The sequence below is a fragment of the Cryptomeria japonica genome, chromosome 11, assembly GCF_030272615.1.
Source record: "Cryptomeria japonica chromosome 11, Sugi_1.0, whole genome shotgun sequence".
Classification (NCBI taxonomy): domain Eukaryota; kingdom Viridiplantae; phylum Streptophyta; class Pinopsida; order Cupressales; family Cupressaceae; genus Cryptomeria; species Cryptomeria japonica.
Genome location: NC_081415.1, coordinates 166,506,311 through 166,530,111, shown reverse-complemented (window position 1 = coordinate 166,530,111; position 23,801 = coordinate 166,506,311). Strand labels below are relative to the sequence as shown.

At 37.3% G+C, this 23,801-nt stretch overlaps 1 protein-coding gene across 3 annotated transcripts in view; it reads right to left on the bottom strand.

Annotated features, from left to right (window-relative positions):
- Positions 1 to 23,801, bottom strand: part of LOC131032482 (uncharacterized) — a 227,653-nt gene that overhangs the window by 127,899 nt on the left and 75,953 nt on the right. For all 3 annotated transcript variants that reach the window (XM_057963474.2, XM_057963475.2, XM_057963476.2), the window contains one exon: positions 21,190 to 21,351. In XM_057963474.2, coding sequence (XP_057819457.2) covers positions 21,190 to 21,351 — 162 coding nt within the window. The remainder of the gene's footprint in view (positions 1 to 21,189; positions 21,352 to 23,801) is intronic.

The following is a 23,801-nucleotide window of genomic DNA, read 5'->3' as shown; positions in this document are numbered from 1 at the left end:
TTTACACACCTCTCCACTTCCAATAGTGTAATCCATTGGTAAAATTACTGCCATGAAAGCATAACTTCTAGCTCCAAATACAAGCAATACTGAGTAGGTTCAAGAGACCTTAAATAGGAAAAGAAGAAATAGTTGTAGCGCCACCCCTAGATTTGAAAGAAGATTTGAACTTTCTTTCTGAATAAAGGCCAAAGAAAGCCAAAAGACAAAAACGATTCAAGAAAAATGAGGAAGGTCATTTGATTGTTGAGATTACCATTTTGCCAATTAATAAAAATATTCATGAAATACAGACTGACAATTTTCAACATTTTGAAGTCAATCTTGGTTTTGCTAGTGGAAAAGGAAAACTTGATCCATTTCATTTTGTCACCAAAAACATAGAGAAAACAATGGACAAAGATGGAAAGGTGATGGCACAATTGAAAGCAAAAAAAAGGAGAGCTGGGAGAATAGATTGCTTATCTGGTAAACACAATATTAGAAGCAGAAACTAGTTCACCTCCAAGACTAGAAGAAGGTTCACAAAGGTAAGAGCTTGATGAGTTGGTTTCACATGTAAGAACAATACAGAAATGGATTGGAAATTTGTGTGAAAATGGGATAAGGACAGTTGAAGATTTGTTCAACACATTACTCGAGATTAGACACACCGTTTGGAGTTATTTTCAGTTGAAACATTCTATGACAAGAAGTATGGCAGCATGTACATTTTTTGACCACCCATTGATTTTTGGGGTGTTGATGAGTTAATTAGACTGAAAGTAATAGTTAATCCAAACAAGTAATCAAATTTTAAACAGAATAGCCACGTCCCAAGTACTATTTGAATTGCAAGGGCCAACTTTAGAGATGGTTAAAGAAAACATAAAGAAGTTGAAGGTTGCCAAACAGTTCAGTTCACCTTTGTCTTTCACATTTACTAACAATCAAGATGCAGCAAATAGCACTCTCAAACAGCTAATCATAACTAGCTAGGAGGATCAGCCTTCATTAATCACTCTATGGTTAAATTGATGAAGATTGCCTTCATAGTTGTGACATACAAACTCAAGTCACTGAAATATCAGATATTGTACATGAGTGGCAGAAGCTTCTTGTAGTGGCAATTGGATAGGGAAGAGGCAACCTGTAAACCTCCAATCATTAAAATTAGAGAATTCTTGGATAAAGTTCAGCTAGCAATAGAAAACTCATAATACACTGCCACCAGAATCTTTTATCCAGCTAGCAATAGAAAACTCATAATACACTGCCACCAGAATCTCCTAATCATTCATATAATTCAAATTTAGATACTGAGATAGCAGATAATGATGCAGAATAGTTATTTAGAACTATTAGCTATTATTGATCAATTCTTATATTGAGTTAAGATAAAAGCCTGTTTTAGGTAAATTGTATTTATTTATTTATTTTAGAATTAGCTGTCTTAAAAAGTGTTTTATTTCCTTTGTTAGGAGATAGGGATAATTGTTTTAATTTTTACACTATGTTGATTGTCGATATTTGATTCACATAGGACTCAAATCACAAAGGTGTGAAAGCCATTGAGCACCATGGTCATCAACACTTTTTGGAGTCTAAGGAGGCAATCAAATACAAAGTGATCCAAGTGGTGATCTCAGCTGATGAGTGGCAGGCTCATGCGTAACATCTTTTGAGTTTCACTAAGCCCACAATAGTATGATTGGGTAAGCTAATAAAGATTGACCATGTTTGGGTAAAATTTATAATGCCATGGACTCTTATGATTGAGGAAAAAAAGATCATAATTGAAGCCAAGGAGAATGACCCCACAAAAGCATTTTTCAAAAAGTGCACAAGATCACCGATGATGGTTCGAAAAGGATGACTACACCCTTGCATTTGTTTTGTCCCCAAAATATTATAGCACAAAGATGCTTTACTTGCCAAGGAGGACAGCAGCATATAGATATAAAGAAGTGTTGTTGGGTACAAGACCACATTCAAAATAATATTCCTAGATGACAAAAAACAAAGTATTGTTTTGGGTGAGTTTGGCCACTCTATATCTTAAAGGAATTATGATGTTTGTGATCTTCGAGAGAGAAACAAGAAAGTCACCCATGAATGGTGGTCATCTATGGCCAAAGCTCTATTTACCTATATTCTATTACAACAGAGATTCTATCTCAGGTATGCAATTTTTAGTTTTTCGCTTCCTTATTTTTATTTGCTACTATATATTATAATATATGTTTTATTATTGAGTTTGCATGCAATTTCAAAAAGTTGTGAGTTCTTATTCAGCTGAGTAGAATCGGAGTGCATGGTCCATTATCTACTTAATTAAGCACAACTAGTTGGCTGCAATAAAAGCTGAGGATTTGATCTATGTGTTAGTTTTAGCAATCAGATTAGCAATCGCTTAACATATAGGTGCAGAAGTAGATAATGTACAGTAACAGAAATAAAGCACATAAATAGAGATGCACACAACACAAGACTACCCTGGGAAAACATCCCCCTTGGAGGAAAAACCCAGCAACAACAGATCTTCAGATCTGATTATAATAGACAGAAATTATAGTTACAAGTCTGACCCAGCTAAGGCACAATAGCAGCAGATGACAATAGATAGAAACCAACTTATCTCAGTCCTTCAGATGCAAGGAAATCACAAGACAATGAATTCACTTTCCTTCGATGATGGTTCACTGCGCTTCTATGATAGATGCACAGCAGACGGATTTCACCCAGCAGATGTAATTCGCACCATACAATGACAATTCGCTGTCCTCCTAACTGAGTTTGCAGACCTTCAAGGATAATTTGCACAGCTGGAGATTTCGCACCTAGAGCAGATCTGAATCGCACTTTTCGAGCAGAGATATTTTGTGAACTTGCTTGAATGCTTTCCTTCCAAAATGAATCTGTATTTATACAAGGTATAGGGAATGCATATAAGGTCGGCCCAATACATTTTGGCCCCTAAACTCACTTTAATTCACACGCCACATAATGAGGATGGGTCCACACGTTAGCCCACACATTAGGTAAATAGGTCTATGCATTTTGAACATTATATGTTAGGAATATAAGGGAAGTAGGCCCCAGCCCTATAATGATCCAAACAACATTGGAATAGGGTCCAGCCCTATTTGTTTTACATATTAGATTGAGATAGGGCCCAACCCTATTTAATCCTAATGGATTCGAATGTTGCCTTTGGCAATTCGAATCCATTATAACTATTTTCCAAACTAGTTACAAAACAACACTCCCTCTTAACTAGGGAAGAAAATGTTGGCAATATTGCATTATAACAGACAATGAAAGATTGTTGGCATTTCTTAAGGATATTGAGAAGGTTGTTGATGATTATGGAGATAACTGATTAAAGATGTTTTACTGTCTTGATATTATTCTTTTGTCATTGATGTCAAGAAATTGATTTTCTAATTCAGTATGATGTTGCCATATCTTGAGAAGTATGATATGAAGATTATAAATATGTCGGTAAAAGACATAAGAAAGAATATGATGAATAAGCTATTCAATGGGCAACTACTACCGAGTAAGACAATGATGAGATCATGATGTTTTAGATTATTTTAACATCATACATATGTTGTAAAATTGTAAAGGTTAATACTATACTATGTTATCAAGCAAAGAACCTAGTCGGTAAACCCTAACGAACCTAGTCAGTAAACCTTAAGGTTATCGCTATCGGTTAATGAAGGCGGAATGTCTACCGAGTGGAGTTTAGTATTCATCGAGTTGTTACTGAGTTGTAACCGAGCTATAACAGAATGCATTAAATGTTTACATACGGTATTTAATGAAGGAAGCTAATGAGCTGGAGCGGATTAAATGATTGGTAAGCCGTGGAAGAAGTTTGTTAATGAATCTAAGGCAACAGAAAGTCGGCATGAAGATCTACAGCTCAGATTGAACCGCAATACCCTGGCACAAGTTCCAAGACTATTATGCAAGTTCCAAGGCGGGGTAAAACGTTTTCAGATCGAAAGATGCATTGAACCTGGACAAGATTGAAGATCTAATGGCTATCATTGATCATGGAAAATGTGATCAAGGAGATTAAGCGGTTACCTAATTGTTTATAAATAGGAAACTGTTGATAAACAATGTATGCGGGCAAGTGTATGCACAGGGATGCTACATAGTGATTACCGAGCACAGAAGCTTGAAGACCTGTTAGAATAACAGAGTATAGAAGCCCAGCAGATAGACAAGATTAGTTCTATGTCTAGATTGTATTGAACAAATAGGAATCTGCTTTAGCATTTTAGATGTGAAGTTGCAGATAGATTTTTATTACTCTTATTTTGTGAAAGTGACAGAAAATCTCTTAACCAAGTGGACTTAACAGTCTTATATGTAAACCCTCTAGCAAGGTGACATTCTGATTGAATGTTTGAAATCCTTTAACAAGGTCACTTCTAACAAAGTGAAGATCTTAACAAATCTGAGGGAAATCCCTTAACCGGGTCACATCTAGCAATGTGTTTGTAATCTTTAACAGTATTTGCTTTTAACCGAGCATACTCTAGAAGAGTATATTTCTTAGTGGGTCTGAAATCCCACAGTGGTTTTTCCCTATTTGGGTTTTGTTGATGTGTTTTTTATGCACAAAACATTTCAGAATAAAGTACCAAGGTAATTTACCCTCTCTTGAACAAAATCACCTCAGATGCTAAGAATGAGATCAACTAATGTGATTCCAAGGTTTCTACATGTCAGGTCTTGACGAGTGGGTAAGTTCAGTGGTTGATGTGAATTGTTGTGTTTCACTTTGGGGACTTACGCAAATGTTTGGATTATCATGAATGATGCAGAATAGGTGTGCGGACAACTTAAGATTTATCAATATGGTTCTGGATTTACTTCTTACTAAAAAGGGGGGAAAAAGAATAGGGTTTAGGAAATCTACTCTAAAACTAGGAATGTAGGAAATGATGAATGGATTTAGTGGAATCAAACCAGGCAAGGTCTCACAATCAGGTATTGACACAAGCTTAGTGCAATCATCTAAGGTATACTTAATGATTTTCAGACTATTACCATCAAACGAAGACACCATCCAAGTTGATACTTGTCAACAGACACATAATAGTTGAAGTTATGCTTACTCAAACTCCAGTTGACCACACAAGGTGCACTTACCAGCGGCAAGAGGCTAGTGGTATGGATTAAGAATTCCACACAAATAAATTCAACAAATCTTCCACTCAATCTAACATACATGAAAATAAATTCTAATCTAAATTCTAATCTAACTTGGAGGAATTGAAAACCATGAATGCAAATACAACATTTGAAGAGCAAAATCACCAACAATTGAACAATGATTAGGATTCAAATAGCTGTAGCATATACCAACAATTCTACAAAAACTCTCTCTTACAAATGAGAGACAAAGGGGCATATATAGAGTCTCTTACAAAATGGATGGCCCAGATTGAGCTAAAATCAATGGCCGAGATCATGCCAACAAAACCCTAGAATTGCCCTAATTAGGGTTACATAAAAAATGGCGCCACCAACATATGGCCCAATAGAAAGAGACCTAGTCATCATATAGAGAATCTTCTAGAAGATTCCTCCCTGCATCTCTCTCTCTCCTAGCATACTTCAAGAATCTAGCCAATACTGAATCTAACTCCTCCATGGAAATGCTAGGCAAGGTATCCTGTTGTAAATCAATCACATCCAATGAATCCGAGCAAGCATTCAAAATGTTATCCCATTCTGGCATAAGCTTATGCGAATTATGAACATGAATCAATAAAGAGACCAAGTCATCTATCTGACTCTTCTTCAAAGAGTCCAACTGGCAAAACTACATAAATTTCATCTTGTCTCTTAATTCGGCTAAGTGTAAACCACTAGCATCACTAACATCAACACCCAATAATTCCTCAATCGAGGCAAGGATCTTCATCTGAATGTCCTGAATTAATCCTTCAATCTCCATACAACTCGATTGGGCGTTCTCATAAGCTGATTTCTTCAAGGCTAGTGCACAATACCAGCCATGGAAATTATATATGTCTCTACTGTGCACAATGTTCTCGTTGACCAAGGTGGAATTAGGAACCTTCTTCAATGCCAGGAGGCGTGGAATAGTCTTCTCTTGGATAGGCCGGAATTCTTCCCAAACTCCCTCCAAATACTGGATTCTGAATGCGAGCGTTGCTGTCTTATCATATGCTTGTACAAACTGAGTAAGGAAATCATCTGCCCGCTTTCTTGTGCTTTCAATCCACTTTTCCACCTCTGAGTATGTACCTCTCGCTACCTCGCAGTGTGAATGTATTCCATGGTCAAATGCAATAGGGGAAATAAGGGTGGGATCTCCACGCCCTATCCCTGCAATATACTCTCTGAGACTAATATTTTCTTCTTTGTACCTTTCATTCTCCACAATCGCTGTGTCTAACTTTGCATTGATTGCTTGGAGGTTGTCACCAATCTCCTGGAATTCCTGCCCTGCGGATGGACGACCAAGGGTGACTAAAGTGATCTGGAAATCCGTGGGAGTAGCAGTGTCCGCTGTCACGCCGGCTCTAAGAACAACAATCTGTGCAATCCGCATTCCTGTCTCATCTCTAGCTATGTGCGACAAAATCTCCACTCTCTTGGGCTCCTTCTTCTTAGCACTCCTAGCTAGGTAGTCATCAATATCATCAATAGGCTATACTTCTATCATTTGTTTACTTTTTTCCATACTCTTCTTCAACCATTCAGGAATAGTGGTCGTCTCCATACCATCATCGAGACATATTTCTCGATCAAGGTCCTTCAGTGCCGAGATAACTTCATCATTATCATCAGGATTATTCCTAGTCCAATCATATACATCTTTTCCCAAACTAACTTCCAAAAGGACAGTAGGGGATTCCGGCTGATCATCATTCTCATCAGGAGGTGCAGATGTCGCTGTGGCATGAAATTTCTGAATATTCTCTGGTAGTATCATTGTGTTGGAACACTGTTGAGTCTCCTTATTCTGTTTTGTTAATTCAATCACTTCGATTGATGAGGCACTGGGAGGGGGTGAAGGAATGATAAGTGGAGTGATAGTCTTCTGTTTTTTCTTCACATCCTCAATCTTCTTCCCTCTAGCCTTGACTTCTCCAGGCATGTTCTTCCTTCTCTTGGGAGCTTGACTCTCTTCGTCTGCATGAATCCTGACATCACTGACAGTCCTCTGATCATCCTCGGATGTAGACTCTTGCGGCTTCATCCTTTCATAAGTGAAGGGAACACCCATGTCAACTAATCTGTTCATCTGCATATCTACCCATGTGCGAGAGAAATTCAAGACTTCTCTTATCAATACATTCAGGTCAGTCTCTTCTGACTCTGACCAATTTGGCAATAGGATTGCCTTCTTCATTTCATTCTCATAATGTGGGTGTGTATGATCTCTATCATCTAATACCTGATCAGGGATGAGGAAAAGTCCACACCTCCTCATGAAATCCACTGACATTCTGGACAACATTCTTCTCTTTACTGCTTATTCGTCCATTAAGTTAGCCCAATAATCTTCTATGTCAACCTTATGAGTGAACTTCTCTCCTCTGATCCTTCCGACCTTCTTGTCTAGATCGAACCTTTCTCTTTTCTTGTAGGTAGCAAATCTGTAGAATACAATCTCCTCACCTGCAGTGCTGGCAGCTATGGCGGATTGGCAGACCTCTGACGTCTTCCCAACTGAAATAGGGAATGTCATTCATGTCCTGTGCTTCTCTCTCTGGATAACATCGAACTCTAGAAGTTGTCTTACCACTTCCAACAATATCATTATGTCAGTCAGATACCTAGGAAGTCTGTAGGGTTCAGATTGAAACCCATGAATCCTGAGGTATGTGAAAGTGGGAAACTGTATATACCACGATCCATATTTCTCTATTAACTCTGTTGCCTCCTTGGACAATCTTTTGTGGATTCCGCCCTGCAGCATCCGTGTGATGTACATAGTGAATGCATCATTCACTCTCTTGTAGTCTTCAATTCTGTGCATACTCAACTAGGGGTAGCATTCATAACTCTTAAATTGTCCTTGCCCATTCCCGACTTCACCTTTGCATATTAATCCTTTGTATAAAACAAATTGTGCAAGCAGGTACACCAGGTAGGAAGTCATAGCGAATGACTTGGACCGCTCTACATTCCTCAACTGGAAATCCAGATTGTCACTTATGATCTTGGACCAATTCACTAGTGTTCCTCTAAGACAATCCTGGATGAAGTAGAACATCCATCCATGAAATATTGCTCCCTGCGGCATTCCCATCACTCTATTGAGTAGGAATATCAAATCATTATATTCCTCCTTAAAATCTACGCACACAAGTGTCTTGGGAGCCTTGGAATGATGATTCCTGGGTTCAATCATCCACTCTTTATTAATTAAACTCTTGCATACACCCATCTTCTTCATGTATCTATCTGCATAATCTTCCTTGGTCACATCCTTCATGTCCGTACTGCATGGAATTCCGAATACCTCAGCAATGGCATCCTCAGCAAGGTAGGCGATGACAACACCCTTGGGACTCTTGATCATTCTTGTGAGTGGATCGTAACATCGTGCACACTCCAGGATCAACTCACTGCACTATATGGATTGTGGAAACCCAGTGGCATGGAAAATGCCACTCTTCATAATATTTGCATATGCTGGAGAAGGAACCTGATCTCTGGATCCGAACATCCGACGCTGCATCTGGTCGAAGTCCAAGAAATGCATGTTGGTATCAGTGATCTCCTTCCATCTGGATGAAATCTTGAACTCTGGATAAAATCCAGTCTCCAACGTCTTCAACAACTCTTTCCTTTCCTTGTATCCTGATTTTGACATCGCACCTATACGAAGCTGGAAGTTAGTCCTAGGATAAAAATAAATACTTGTAATAAAATTCCTGACTTTCTAGAGATTTAGCTAGTTTAGAGCATGGAGTCATGAAAATAATCCATACGCTTGGTAAATTTTAGCAATTACGTTCAATGTGTGACAACACTAAGGCATGGAAGCCTTCCATAAAATTCATTTATACCTCCTTATGCTTAGAAAATATGCAAGCAAAGAATGCAAAGGAGTATACCGGATAAGTGGTGACTAAGGAAAAGTGTGAAAGATTGTGTTTTCACACAATGAATGTCTGAAGACACCTTCTGCAGTCAACAATGGAGGTCAAAATTCTGAAGACAACCTGAAAATTCAGACTTTCAAAACATGTTGTAATCTTCAAAATGTGCATAAAATCAATAAAAATCAGTTTTATTGATGAAAACAATCATTTTCTGGAATGTAAGTATGGCTGGTAAAATTTAGTTTTTTGAGGACACATCTGAAAATCAAACACTTCAGACTTACCAGCACCTTGCAAAGTGGTTTAAATCTCTGAAAATGATGAAAAATTGCTAAGGAAACAGCCCCAAGCAAATTCGCCAAAATTGGTTAGGTGGCTGGAAATGAAAATTTCTGAGGACAAGCACCTAACAATGGAGTTTCAGACCTGCAACAGTGACAAAATGGTCTAAAAAGTGCACAGAAAACTCCATAAAACACCTCCAAATGCTAAATGTTTAAATTGGAATTGGCTGGGCAATAAAAACTTAAATCTGAAAATTAATGGCAGCCATTAATGGAGGTCAAAATCTGAAGCAAACCTCAGATCTGAAGCGAATCAGCAGGCTGATGGCAGCCAACAAACATGCATGAAAATCATCAAAACATGGCACCAAAACACCTCCCTAGCAAAATCGAAATTTTCCCAAGTCTAGCGCCAAAAATGGAATTCTGAAAACTTGATGTCAATGGCAGCCTTGATCTGCAGCAATGAAGGATGGCAGCAACCTGGAAAAATCGCCCAAGTTGGGGTTGGATACCTGTTGTGACCATTTCACACATCGCCCCATTAGAATGGGGACCCCCTCTTTTTGTCTTAAGTTTTGCTCTCTCTTTGCTTGTTTTTCTCTCTGCTTTTAGGGTTTTGAGTGAGTGAGTGGTCTACCTGGGCTGGCTAGATTAGGGCTAAACCTTGGAAGCTCGTTTTAGGGTTTCTTTCAAGCTAAGTCTAGTCTTGTTTAGGGAAGTTATTAGTCATCTACCTGAAGCCTCAAGATTGCCAGAATGAGGCATGCCTTTCAAGAGAGTCAAGTTGGTTAGATCAAGGAACAGGGAGAATAGGTCTCAGGTCAGGTCTAGAATGAAAGAGAGTTTTTCTTGTCAAGGTCTTGTTTGTTTCCCTGTCTAAGTCAGTTGAGCAGAGCCAGTGAAGAAAAGGAGGTGGTTTGACTAAGTTTGATGGAAGATGAAGCGAATCAAGGTAACATATAGCCTAGAAATGTCAAAATCGCTCCTGACCCTTCTAGAGGGTCCAGGGCGAAAATCCTTGTAGACCTCCTTTTCTTCTCATTTTTGATTAAAATAATGCTTTCTAGGGCATGTCTGGAGGTGAATTGATGTGTTCTTGCCTGGAGAGGGATTTGATTGATTTTTGAAGAGCAAGATGATGCCTGAAAGAGGAATTTCGCTCCTGACCCTTCCGAAGGGTCCAGAGCGAATTTTATCCTAAACACTATTTTTTGCCTTGGATAGACTTGCAATTCTGTTCCTAGCCTAGAAAATGATCTAACTTTGCTTTGTGAGGTGGTTTGAAACTTGAAGACTAAGCAATTTGGCCTAGAATGGAGATTTCGCTCCTGACCCTTCCAGAGGGTCCAGGGCGAAAATCTTATTAGAGCTTATTTTTCACTAACTTTGGCTAAATTGTGATGTGCAGGGTCTCTTGGAATGAAGATTGGACATCATTTGATACCTTTGAAGATTTGGAAGCTTGCAAAATGAAAGATTTTGGACAAGGGGGGAAATTTCGCTCCTGACCCTTCCAAAGGGTCCAGAGCGAAATTTCCAAAAGCTCTTATTATGCAATGAAGGTGGTCAAGTTTTGGGCATGAATGAAACGAGAATAACTTGCTTTTGCCTCCTAAAGATGTTTTAACTTGGAAAGTGAAGGATTTTGCCCAAAAGGAGAATTTTCGCTCCTGACCCTTCCAGAGGGTCCAGGGCGAAATTTCTTCAATCACCTATTTTTCTTGCAAAATCAAGTCACTTTTTAGTTTTTATGGTTTGGATGAGAGAGGAGTAGTGTTTTCTTCCTTTGAGAGGTGAATTCAACTTGAACTGATGATGGAATAGGCCTAAAACCTAAAAATCTCTCCTGACCCTTCCAAAGGGTCTAGGGCGAAAATCTCTAGAGGAGACATTTCTTGCTCAGTTTGGTCAAATTGAAGTGTCAAAGGCATGGTGAAAGGAAGAATGAGCATGTTGAAAACCTTGGGCATGTTTAGAAATGAAGAAAATGAAGGATTCTGGCCAAGAAAGGCAATTTCGCTCCTGACCCTTCCAAAGGGTCCAGAGCGAAATTCCTTATAAACACATTTTTTAGCCTTTCTTGGATATGAAACCTTAATCCTAACATGATGAAACATGAAATCCTACTTCACAAAGAAGTTTTAAGGTGAAAAAATGAAGAATTTTGGTCAAGATTGTAATTTTCACTCTTGACCCTTCTAGAGGGTCCAGAGCGAATTTCCTCAAAATTACCTTTTGATATCAAATTTTGCTAAGCCAAGTATGGGATAAGGTCAAACATAGAAAGAATTACCCCTAGGAGTGAATTGAGATTGCAATAAATCATCAAAAATTAAAGGAATTGAGCCAAATGGTGAATTTCGCTCCTGACCCTTCCAAAGGGTCCAGAGCGAAATTCCTAAAAACACCTATTTCCTTGCAAGGTCAAAGCAACTTTTTAGTTTTTATGGCTTGAATGGGTGTGAGGAAGAGTGTTTCGCATTTTGAAGATAATTGAGATTGTCAAGAGGAAGCAATCAGGCCTAGAACATGATTTTCGCTCCTGACCCTTCCAGAGGGTCCAGAGCGAAAATCTCCAAAACTATCCTTTCTTCCAAAGTTTGGGCAAAGTTAAGCTTAGGCAGGGGTGTGAGAAGACATTTGAATTGCCTTGAAGTAGAATTGGAATGCTAAGAATGCAAATTTTGAAGCCAAGAGAGAAATTCGCTCCTGACCCTTCCAGAGGGTCCAGGGCGAAATTTCCAAATCCTCCTATTTTCCTTGCAATTCAAGATTAGATTTTGGTTTTCAAGACTCAAAGAGGAGTAAGACATGATGTTCTATCCCTTGGAAATGATTTGAAGTTGAAAGGATGAGGGAATTGCCCTAAAACCTAAAAATCGCTCTTGACCCTTCTAGAGGGTCCAGGGCGAAAATCCTAAAACCAACATGTTCCTTTCAAGTTTGTGCTAAGGCAAGACTAGACCAAGGTAGAAAAGGCCTTTGAGACCACTTGTGAGTAGGTGTTTGTTTCAAAATTTGATGATTCTAGGTCAGAGAAGGAAAATCGCTCCTCACCCTTCCAGAGGGTCCAAGGCAAAAATTTCAAAATCCCCTATTTTGCCTTGCAAGAACAAACCAAGCTTGGGTGGAGTGAATGAAGAAGACCATTGCCTAGCTTTGAGTGAAGGATTCAAGACAAAATGATGAAGGAGTAAGCCTAAGCAAGAAAAATCGCTCCTGACCCTTCTAGAGGGTCCAGGGCGAAAAACCCCAAAGTCACCTTTTTCTTCCTGATTTGAGTGAAACTAAGCCTAGACTTCAATAAAAGAACCTATTTGGAATGCCTTCCAGGAGATTTCGGAACCAAGAAATGAGATTTTCAGGACCTAATTGGAAAAATCGCTCCTGACCCTTCCAGAGGGTCCAGGGCGAAATCATCAAAAAACCTATCATTCAACCTTGATTGATTAAGTTTAGGGATTGTAAAGACAAAGACATGGAAATTTGCAAATATAGGTTGAGAAAATTTCAATTTCATCAAGAGAAAAAGCATGGATAAGGGGTTCAAACAAGTCTTGAAGTGAATCTAGATCTTCATCACTTTGAATATTTCAAAGCCTAAGGAGAAAGGAGATTTCATTAAGCCTCAATCAAACCTCCATTTTCCTAAATTTTCACCAAATTTGCCAAATTCAAGACATTTGGGGGAGCTAGATTAAGTTTGCATAATTTGAGGCCTTTATAATTGAATTAATTAATTTTTAAAAGCCTTAATATTAATATAAAATCCACCTTGGAGGCCTTAAAATCAATTTTAAAATTTTAAAAATATAGGTGAGCGCTCAAAATGCATTTACTTGCTTTTACAAGCAAGTCGGCCTCTTCCTAAAGGGAATTTTATTTGTTTTATTGCTAAAAACCTAGGTCGGCCTCATGAGGATTAGGGTGAGCGCCCTATTTAAGGGAGACGCTTTGTGGTGAATTCAAATCATTCATTCATTCCTTCTTATGCGAATTTGAGGAGCAGATTAGAGGAGCGAATTCTAGCAGATTGGAGGCGAATTTTTTTCTAAGTGTTGGAGGCTAGTGAAGGTGAAGTTCTTTTGAAGGTTAATCAAGACGTAATTCATCCAAGGAGGGCCAGAAATTCAATTTTTGTCCAGCAAAATCTGATCTTCTTTCTTCCATTTTCCAAGGTTCATAGTTAAGCATTCAAGAGGAAGGTATGAAGAATCCTTTTTGAAGTCCTTATTCAAGCCTTATTTTGATTTCATAGCAATCTTTTAAAGTCTAAGTCTTGAAAAATCTAATTTCCGTTCATAATTAATTTGAAAGTTTATAATTCTTGGATTTGTCATTCTCAAATTAATGTTTTGAATTATTCCCTTGAAAGGTCTTAAATTCTATGCCTTAAGGTATGATGCTTAAAGACTAATTTTAAATGCTTAAAGACTAATTTTAAATTTTTGTGTAGGCATCAAATGACGACCCCCAAAGCCGGAGAATCAACTACCTGGCGGACTCTCATCAAAGAAGATCAAACCGGGACAAAGACGACCTCCTCCAATCCAGCATCATCAAGGACAACCTTCTCCATCTATCTTCCAGTCCAGCATTTGAAGGAAAGCATCACCAAATTGAGCATCAACCAAGTGTTAGACAAGGTGGCATCCCAGTCATCACTCCTCCAGTCGGGTTGGTCCACCTCAGCATGTCCAGATTCAATGTACCTGACTCATCAGAATGACACAAACTTCGATGTACCTACCCTGTCTATCCATTGGTTGAATATTCTTGAGAAGACATGTGTCCAGATAATGCAATTATCTCATTGGTCAGAATTAAGTTTGTTATAACAAACCCTAATTAGTGTTTCATTGTAAAATCTTGGCCATTGATCTCGAATTGATCCGGGCCATTCATTGTATTTGAAGATGCTATATATACCCTCACTCATTTCATTTTAAAGAGTTAGAGAAGTTAGAAAAAAGAGAGAGAGCTTAGAGAGAAGAAAGTTAGAAAGTTATTGTTGTAGCAAGATTGAGCAGTGAAGAAAGAATTTTGAACAATTGTTGTCCATTTGGCTATGAGATCAATAAAATATTGAAGTTATGGTGTTTTATTGCAATACGTGTGGCTATCTTCATGATTGTTTATCTTCTTGAATCATTCTCAGTTGAAATAGCATTTAAGTTCTAAGTTTGAAGGACGAAGTGTTGTGCTTGATCTTTGATAAGATTCATATTCCAAACCACTAGCTTCTTACTAATTGTAAGGACGCCTTGTGTGGTCAACTGGAAACATTGAGATTGATTAAGAGTTCAATCATTCTTGGAAGTATTGATATGTATCTCTATGATAGTATCTATATCCTTGATGATTTGAAAGTTATTGAATCCCCTTAGAAGATCGCATCAATTCTAGTAGAGTTGTAATTTCTTGGCGAAACTGAAATTGGTAGAATCTTATCAAGTCTAGTCTTCATTGAGTTGTTCTTAGGATTAGTTCAAGTATTCCTTCTTAGAAACCCTTATCTTTTGACATTTTTTAAAAATCCGTTAGTGTTAGGAGAATCCTGTTCCTGCATTTGGAAAGAAAGTAATGTGGACAAGCTTTCTCTGAAAGTACGTAAGGCCCCTTGAAGAAACAGCATATACAACGACCACTGGTGCTTATCCACACATAGAGATCCTACAACAAAGAACCTTGAAGTCATACCGATTGATCCTTTTCACAACATCTTCAGCATTCGGAGACTTTAATCAAGAGAGGATAAGGTACCTTTAGGTATTTTATTCTGTGTTTGGTCGTGTACAAAATACACATCAACAATACCCAAACACAAAAATTTGCCTTAGCAAAAAATCGAAATTTTCAAAATTCTGAAAATTGTTGTTAATGGTAGCAATCTGCAACAATGAAGGTCTGAACAGCAGCAAAAATGGTGGAGGAAAAATCGCCCAAGTCTTCAATCAAGATTTTGCCAACTTTTACCAAAAATTGCTAAATTTGGAAAAATCGCCGAACTTAGCAAAAATCAAAATCTGGAACTGGTCTTTAATGGCAGCCAAGGAGGAATAAATCAGCAAGCTGAAAAAAATGGAGGAAAATAAATCCTCAATCCCATGCTTCACAAAATGCTTTGCTAAAAAATTCGCCCAACTTGGAAAATAATTGCCCTCATGGAGACACCTGGCAGAAATAATAATAAAATAATGCTGAAATTCCTCTCATATACTTGCTTTCACCTCCAACTTTCACCACACAAGCAATGTGGGATAAAAAACACTTGTATAAATACTTGCTTGGTGAAACCCTAACTTGCTTCTAGAAGGTTCAAACATTTAATAATTATTGCAAGTTATTAAATTTGCTTTTAAATTTTAAATAATCATTTAATAATTATTTAAAAGCATTCAAAATGGGGCTTTTATTAAAATATTGCAATTTAAATCCAAAATAAAGCCTCCAAGGGAAAATTGCTATAGGTTGGGATTAAAAAATCCCTCAAAAATCACTTAAGTGTCAAAATTCGCCCCATAGGGGAAATTCGACCCATGCTTGGATAAAAATCCATGCTCAAAATCATCAAAATGCACATAAAAACCATCCCAGGGGAAAATCGATATGAGTTTGGACAAAAATCCAGACAAAAATGCACTCATTTTGCAAAAATCACCCCCCAAGGGAAATTCGATGGGTGTCTGAACAAAAATCCACACTCAAAACTCACTTAACTTGGAAAAATACCTCCCTGGTGGAAAATTGACCTCAGTCTGGATAAAAATCCGAACAAAAATCCTTATTAAAATGCTCAGGGGAAAAATGACCTCAATCTGGATAAAAATCCAGACAAAAATCCTTAGTTGTCACAAAAATCCTGGTGGAAAATCGACCCAAGCATGGAATTATCCTTGCACTCCAGTCCGCACTCCCAGGAGAAATTCGATGGCAGTCTGGATAAATCCTGACACTTAGCCAAATTTTAGCATCTCCAGGGGAAATTTGACCCAGGTGTGGATAAACAGTGGGGGAAATTAGTGGCCAGTATGGATTCCAGGGGAAACCCATGTGTAGTATGGATTTTGAGTGGGGGAATGGGTTGGGTAGTGTAGAATGTGAGGGGAAAATCACCTCTAGCATGGATTTTGACCCTTTAACCCTTGGAATAAGGATTTCCCTTAGGATTTTATCATTTTAACCACTCAAAATCACTCAGCAACTTTAAATTTGACTGGACTTATACTAATTTTCCATAAATATGAGCGAAACGCTAGGAAAATATTGGAATAAAGTGCGAAACCAACTTAAATATTACCTTAGGAGCGAAAAAACAACTTCAAAAGGTCTGTGAATATCTTGGCACTTTAAAATCACTTGACGCGCATGTTTAAAAACACGTTAACATTCAATAGGTCTAACACTTAGCAAAACTTAGGATCATTAAAAATATCATCTTTCTCAACTTGATCCTAACACTTCAAAAACCCTAGACGGCACTAGGCATGATCAAAATTCCGAGACTCGGGCAAGGGAAAGGCAAAATTGCCCACTAAGCAGACAAAACCCTAACCTAACAACACAGGAAGCTAGCAATCGGGCGATGTGTGAAAAGGTCACAACAGGTTTCCACGTTGAATCTGGTGTTATGAGGTTTATATTGTTCATATGCTTTTGAGTTTGCATGTTTAACAGTTTTGGTTATATTACTGATATATATGTTACCGAGGTTGAATCTGATGTTTTTATGGATGATTAAGTTTGTATGATTCACCCCCCCCCCCTCATCTTGTTGGCTATTGGATCTGTACTTATATTAAGTATCAGAACTATCAGAAAATAATTACAATCTGATTTTCATGGACATTGCCATGACATGAATAATTACAATGTTTAAGATTAGGGCCCAGCCCTAATAGTACAATCAATATGCAATGACAATGAACCTTTACATGATCTTCTCTTGCAATGCTTGCAGAGGATAAAGCCAACGCTTTAATAACTTTACACTTTCCTGGGGACCTGCATGTAACACCATGATCTTTCATCATGCACATCCGCAGAGAATGACAGAGACCTTTCCATATGCATACCTACAATAATTAATACTCAAAGATATATATAACCATAAATCATGCACAACCGCAGAGGATACATAAGCTTCTTTACTGAGAAGAACAACCTATCACCTTGTACACTACAGAGGGTGAACTCACCTTGCACTCCGCAGAGGGTGGAAGGAACTGCCACCTTGCACTCCGCAGAGGGTGGAAAGAACTGCCACCTTGCACTCCGCATAAGGTGGACTCACCTTGCACTCCGCAAAGGGTGAGCGAGCACTGCCACTTTGCACTCCGCAGAGGGTGGATGATACACCCAGTGTATCATGGTTAGTATCATCAAAAAAAAAACATTTTGCAATATACAAGGAATATTAGATATATATTATCAAGGAAATAACTTTGCTATAATCAAGTAGAGATCATACATTAGACATATTCTTATTAAATCCATCATTAGAGCTGAAACACAAAGTTTAGAAAACAAGCAATAAGATTTACTGAAATAAGGTATTTTGACAGTATCATGAGACTCCCTCTAAAACCCTATCTAGATTATAAATCCACAACAAATTTCCTGACTTAAAGTTGGAATCAATCTAAAATAAAATTTATCAATTTATATCCTTAATAAAGAGAAGGTTTGAAAGTTTGAGTAGACTTTCAAATCTAGATCCGATGGCATGAGCTGAAGTGGGCCTTCTTAGATCAAGCTTGAGGCCCTAAAAATTTTCCTTCTAGAACAACTGTAAGGGTTAGTTTCCAATACATCATTACTGAAATAAAACAACAAGATCAGAAGTTTTAACTTAGGGATGGATTACAAACCAATAGATCATAAGAGGAAATCTTCATGATTGTGGGGATTTGATACTTCATTTATGTTTGCATCTTCTTGTTCGTCCTGAATTTGATAGTCCCTTGCAAAGTGGCCAAGCTTGTTGCATCGGAAGCATCGGATGTGAGATAAGTCTCTTGGTCTCTTCCTTGAATGAGGGGTAGAAGAGCTGAAATCTCTATTTCTCTTAAGATCATTCTTCTTCCAATGGCTGCCTTCCTTCTTAGCCAAGAGGACATGTTGCTCATCATAAGGGTTCTTAATTTTTCCTTTTGCAGCCAGCCGAGACTCTTCTTGAATGCAATCTCCCATTAATTGATCAAACTTAGGAAGCTCAACTCTGGCACTGATTCCTTGAACAAACTGTTCCCAAGATGGAGGAAGACCATTTAGGGCAGTCATTGATAAGTCACTGTCTTCAACGCTCTTCCCAATGGTAGCAAGCTGATCTCTTAGCTCAGAGATTCTCATGAAGCAGCAACAGGTTCTTCTTTCTCTAATTTGATGTAAGAGAGTTGATTCCTTAAAGCAAGTATGTAGCTGGTATCGTTGACTTCGTACATCTTTTCCAATGTGTTGAATATCTCCCTAGCGGTCTTCTTCATGGAGATGAATGGCACTAAGTGATTTTTGACAGAGTCTATTATTATCCTTTGAGCTTGAAAGTCATTCTTCTTCCAATCTACTTTCTCACTTTCATCCTCAGGTTCTTTAGCATTCCTGCCAACATATTCAGCAAGATCATTCAATGCCATCATTATCCTGACCTTCCAAGAAGAGTAAATTGTGAGACCTTCCAACCTATCTTCAGCCCTCATATAAGAAGCCATGAGGACTAAACCTTTCAACAACAGGTTAGATATGAGCACAAATCTGATCACAACCTCTATACGAACCTAGAGCTCTGATACCATGTTAGTTTTAGCAATCGGATTAGCAATCGCTTAACATATAGGTGCAGAAGTAAATAATGTACAGTAACAGAAATAAAGCACATAAATAGAGATGCACACAACACAAGACTACCCTAGGAAAACCTCCCCCTTGGAGGAAAAACCCAGCAACAACAGATCTTCAGATCTGATTATAATAGACAGAAATTATAGTTACAAGTTTGACCCAGCTAAGGCACAATAGCAGCAGATGACAATAGATAGAAACCGACTTATCTCAGTCCTTCGGATACAAGGAAATAACAAGACAATGAATTCACTTTCCTTCGATGATGGTTCACTGTGCTTCTATGATGGATGCACAGCAGAGGGATTTCACCCAGCATATGTAATTCGCACCATACAATGACAATTCGCTGTCCTCCTAACTGAGTTTGCAGACCTTCAAGGATAATTTGCACAGCTGGAGATTTCGCACCTAGAGCAGATCTGAATCGCACTTTTGGAGCAGAGGTATTTTGTGAACTTGCTTGAATGCTTTCCTTCCAAACTGAATCTGTATTTATACAAGGTAGAGGGAATGCATATAGGGTCGGCCCAATACATTTTGGCGCCTAAACTCACTTTAATTCACACGCCACATAATGAGGATGGGTCCACACGTTAGGTAAATAGGTCTATGCATTTTGAACATTATATGTTAGGAATGTAAAGGAAGTAGGGCCCAGCCCTATAATGATCCAAACAACATTGGAATAGGGCACAGCCCTATTTGTTTTACATATTAGATTGAGATAGGGCCCAACCCTATTTAATCCTAATGGATTCGAATGTTGCCTTTGGCAATTCGAATCCATTATAACTATTTTCCAAACTAGTTACAAAACAACACTATGTGCATTCCAACTTGCATCTCTTGTCACGTAAGATTTTTTTATTACAACAAGGAGGCAACAAGGAATATAAATCTTACTTCTAAGTGTACTGACCTAGATGCTTCTATTGCACAACTTGTCATTGTCTCTTTAGATGAGGTACGTTCTATATATGACATTACAGGTGGGAGTGGCACTGCAGCTGACTTTAGTTCAAATGAACCAGATGTTGACTTTGATCATAATGCTCTTGACAAAGAGCAATATGATGATTAATATTATTAATTGTAATTTTCATTTTGTAATGGCATTTCAATCAAATCAATGAATTAAGAATTAATGAGTTGTTTTTTTACATATTATATATATATATATATATATATAAGCAATTAGTTTCACCGCAAAGGTAACTATCAAAACCATGATTCTCTGTATCTTCTTTTCATTTCTCTAATGCATGATTTTTACAACAAAAGTGGAATTGGGAACCATACACACTGCAATCAATATCAACTAGTCCTTGATTAGGGTTATAACTCATCAACTATGTTTCCAATCCGTGCAATGAAAGTTGCAAACAAACCAGCTGGTAAAACCCTGAGAATTTATACTACATCCTTATAACATCATCAACAATGATTATAATATCATCTTAAACATTACTAAAATACCAATTATGAAATTAGTTTGACCGTTTACAATATTGTTGTTTCGACCCAAAAATAAAGCAAAAATTTGCAATTCTAATTTAAAATGCTGAAAATGTTAACATGCTGATTTCAGCTAGGCTGTCAGCAAAGGCAAGTATATTAATGCAATGAAATATGTAGAAATACGGAAAAAACTATTAACATTGTGCCCTATAAAAATCGCACTGGAAGGCAGCAAAGGAGATTTCTGGCAGAGAGAGGACTAAATCAATTATATACATTAGCACACTGTAGTGTAAGCATGACTTCAACAAGTTAACAGTTTCTTCTTGAGTAATCTGACTTCACAACAATCCCATACTTCAGCATTTAAAAGTGATTTTTTCATCAAACGGATTTATTGTTGTAATTTCAGCTTTCTAGTCACGGGAGGCTATGCCTTCTGAATACTTGAACATACATATATGAAAAACACAAGTTATACCATATTTAATGCATGTCTTGATTCTTACCACCACATCAAAATACACAATCTGTTGTTTATCAGAGTGACCATCTTTGTGCGATTTCATGTTTTGCAAATGAGGTGATGTCAATACTTCACATAATAAAGCAAGCATATTGTCTCCAAGATGCTGAAGTGAACCAGGCTTCAAAAGATCCAATTTGTCATTCTGCATAAGAAAAAATTTACACGGGGAAGGATTTCATGAATCATGAAAAAAGATCCATCCTTTTCAGTACATTTTACAAGCCCATTTGATAGCATAAAGATAAACAAAAAAAAATAGATATGTTAACTGATTAAACATCTCCATCTATATATAAACAAAATGCTTGTGCAATTTTTTCTGGCATTTAAAACAGATTGTAGTGTAAGCAGTCAATCATATATATTCTCCATAGATGTAGCAACCTATAGGGTACACTAATAATTTGTAATACACAAATATTAGCTAAAAATATTATGCAAAGAAATTATTAAGAAATAATGCTTAACCAAAAAAATCTGAACCTTAACTGCAAAACAGGACAAAAGCTAAATGGAAATAACATAGGACAAAATCATTTTATGCATTGTCATTTCAATGTCCTTGATACATTTATCATGTATTTGGCTCTGAACATTATCTCCAGCTTTCACTACCTTCATTTCTCACTATCTCAGTGACAATAATCATCTTCATTTAAATAGAACTAAATTTACTCCCTTTGTTGCTAACCAAATAGTTGTAGTTTTTCCTTGAATACAAATTTATTGGAGCATTGTAACATTCAAGCACAGAGAATGGAAACAATCACAGTAAAATTATTGTTATTAGTTATATATCATTATATGAAGTTCAGAATGGTCACTGAAACGTGAGGTGCAAGTGTTAGAACTTCACAAGTCTGTCAAAACAAGTGCCAGAGGCTCAACTTGTATTTCTAGAGAAGTCCTTTGGTTAATCCCCATATTCTTTTCTAATTTTTGTTGCATGAGAATAAAAATTGGCAAATTTGTTATATCTTTATGTTTTTTTTATTTGCCAAGACTTTTGCTGAGTTTCAGAACAAATCCAAAAGAGGTTATCTAAGTCTAAGTCTCAACGTGATGGCTTCACTATCCATATTATGATGGTCATCCCAATTTCAAACAATAGTCCCTTATAGACTTTAGGGTTGCTGTAAAAAAACGGTTTGGAAGAACCACTGTCCAATTATTTGTAGCGATTGTATGCTTCATTTGATGTCGGATATACATTTATGCAAGTTATCAATCTATACAAATTGCAGCAACATTCTGACATGAACTGTAATGTCCCCACTTTGAAATATAATTTAATAATAAATAATGATAATAAAATTAAAATACAAAAGAATAAAGATTAAAATTAAATTAAAATATAAAAGAATATAATTAAATATAATTAAAATTTGATTAAAGTTAATGAATAGTCAAAAGGCATGAAATGATAAGTTGCGACTCCTCCAAATATGAAATATAAAAGGGAGAAGAGAACTCATTTGAAGGGGGATAATTTGGGGAATCAAAACAGCAGATCTGATTTAAATAAGAAGTGCAGATCTGATTGTGAAAGGTTGTGTCCCTTTCAAAGGGCAGAAGTAATAAAGAGTTGCACTCTTTCAAAGGGTGCTAATGGTGAAAGGGTGTGTTTCTTGCCAAAGGGCATACATGAAGAGGTGTGACCTTTCCCTCACATGGATAGATATAAAGGAAAGGAATCAAAAGCATGCAAGGGAACATCATCGATCACATCAGATCAGAACTGTTATTAAGTTATAGACAGCAACATCCTTGTTCTTGGTGGTATGCATGGGGATGTGCTTAATATAATAATATATGAAGTTTGATAATGTTCTTATGCAGAATTTAATAGTAATATTATAATAGATTGCAATATGTAAGACAGTCATACTTAAATTCTATTGGCCTAGTCTTAGTTCATCTACTAAGTCCTATGAGAGGATAGGTTGGTGTGTGTAGGGAAAGGCAAGTAAACACATCACAAGTGATGGTGAGCCCAAGATGGGTAGGGATGTAGTCCTGGGCCTTGAGGGAGCCTCTTTGTAGTTGGTGTCAGCGCCCTATGACAGTAAATCCCCATCCCTCATTAGGATTAGGAAAGAAGCTAAGATAGGACTTGATATAATGAATGTTGAATGTGTTATGAATACTAATTTGTGTAATAGTTTAAGAAATATGAATTGAAGCATAATAATGTATAGTAATGTGTCTTAATTCATTGGGAAACAGACAGACTGCTAGTAGGCAACATTACATGAACCATATATAACAAGAATGAAAGAAAAAAGAACAATACAAGAAAGAGAGACACCAATATACCTTGGGAAAACCTAGCCTCACAAGCACCAAAACCAATATATTATAATATTTCCAACAATGATGAACAAAACAATTACAATACAATATCTAGCTCCAAGCCTTAATATGGAAGTTAACATTTTCAACCAAGGAAGATGCCATGCAAGGTGCAATGCCTCTCCCGTTTGCAGTTTTATTACATGTATCTCAGTGTTGTTTTGGCATTGTGCCTGCGAATGCACCAATTGTAGTTGGTGATGTGGATATCTTGTTATGATGTGACCTTGTTTCTAGAGA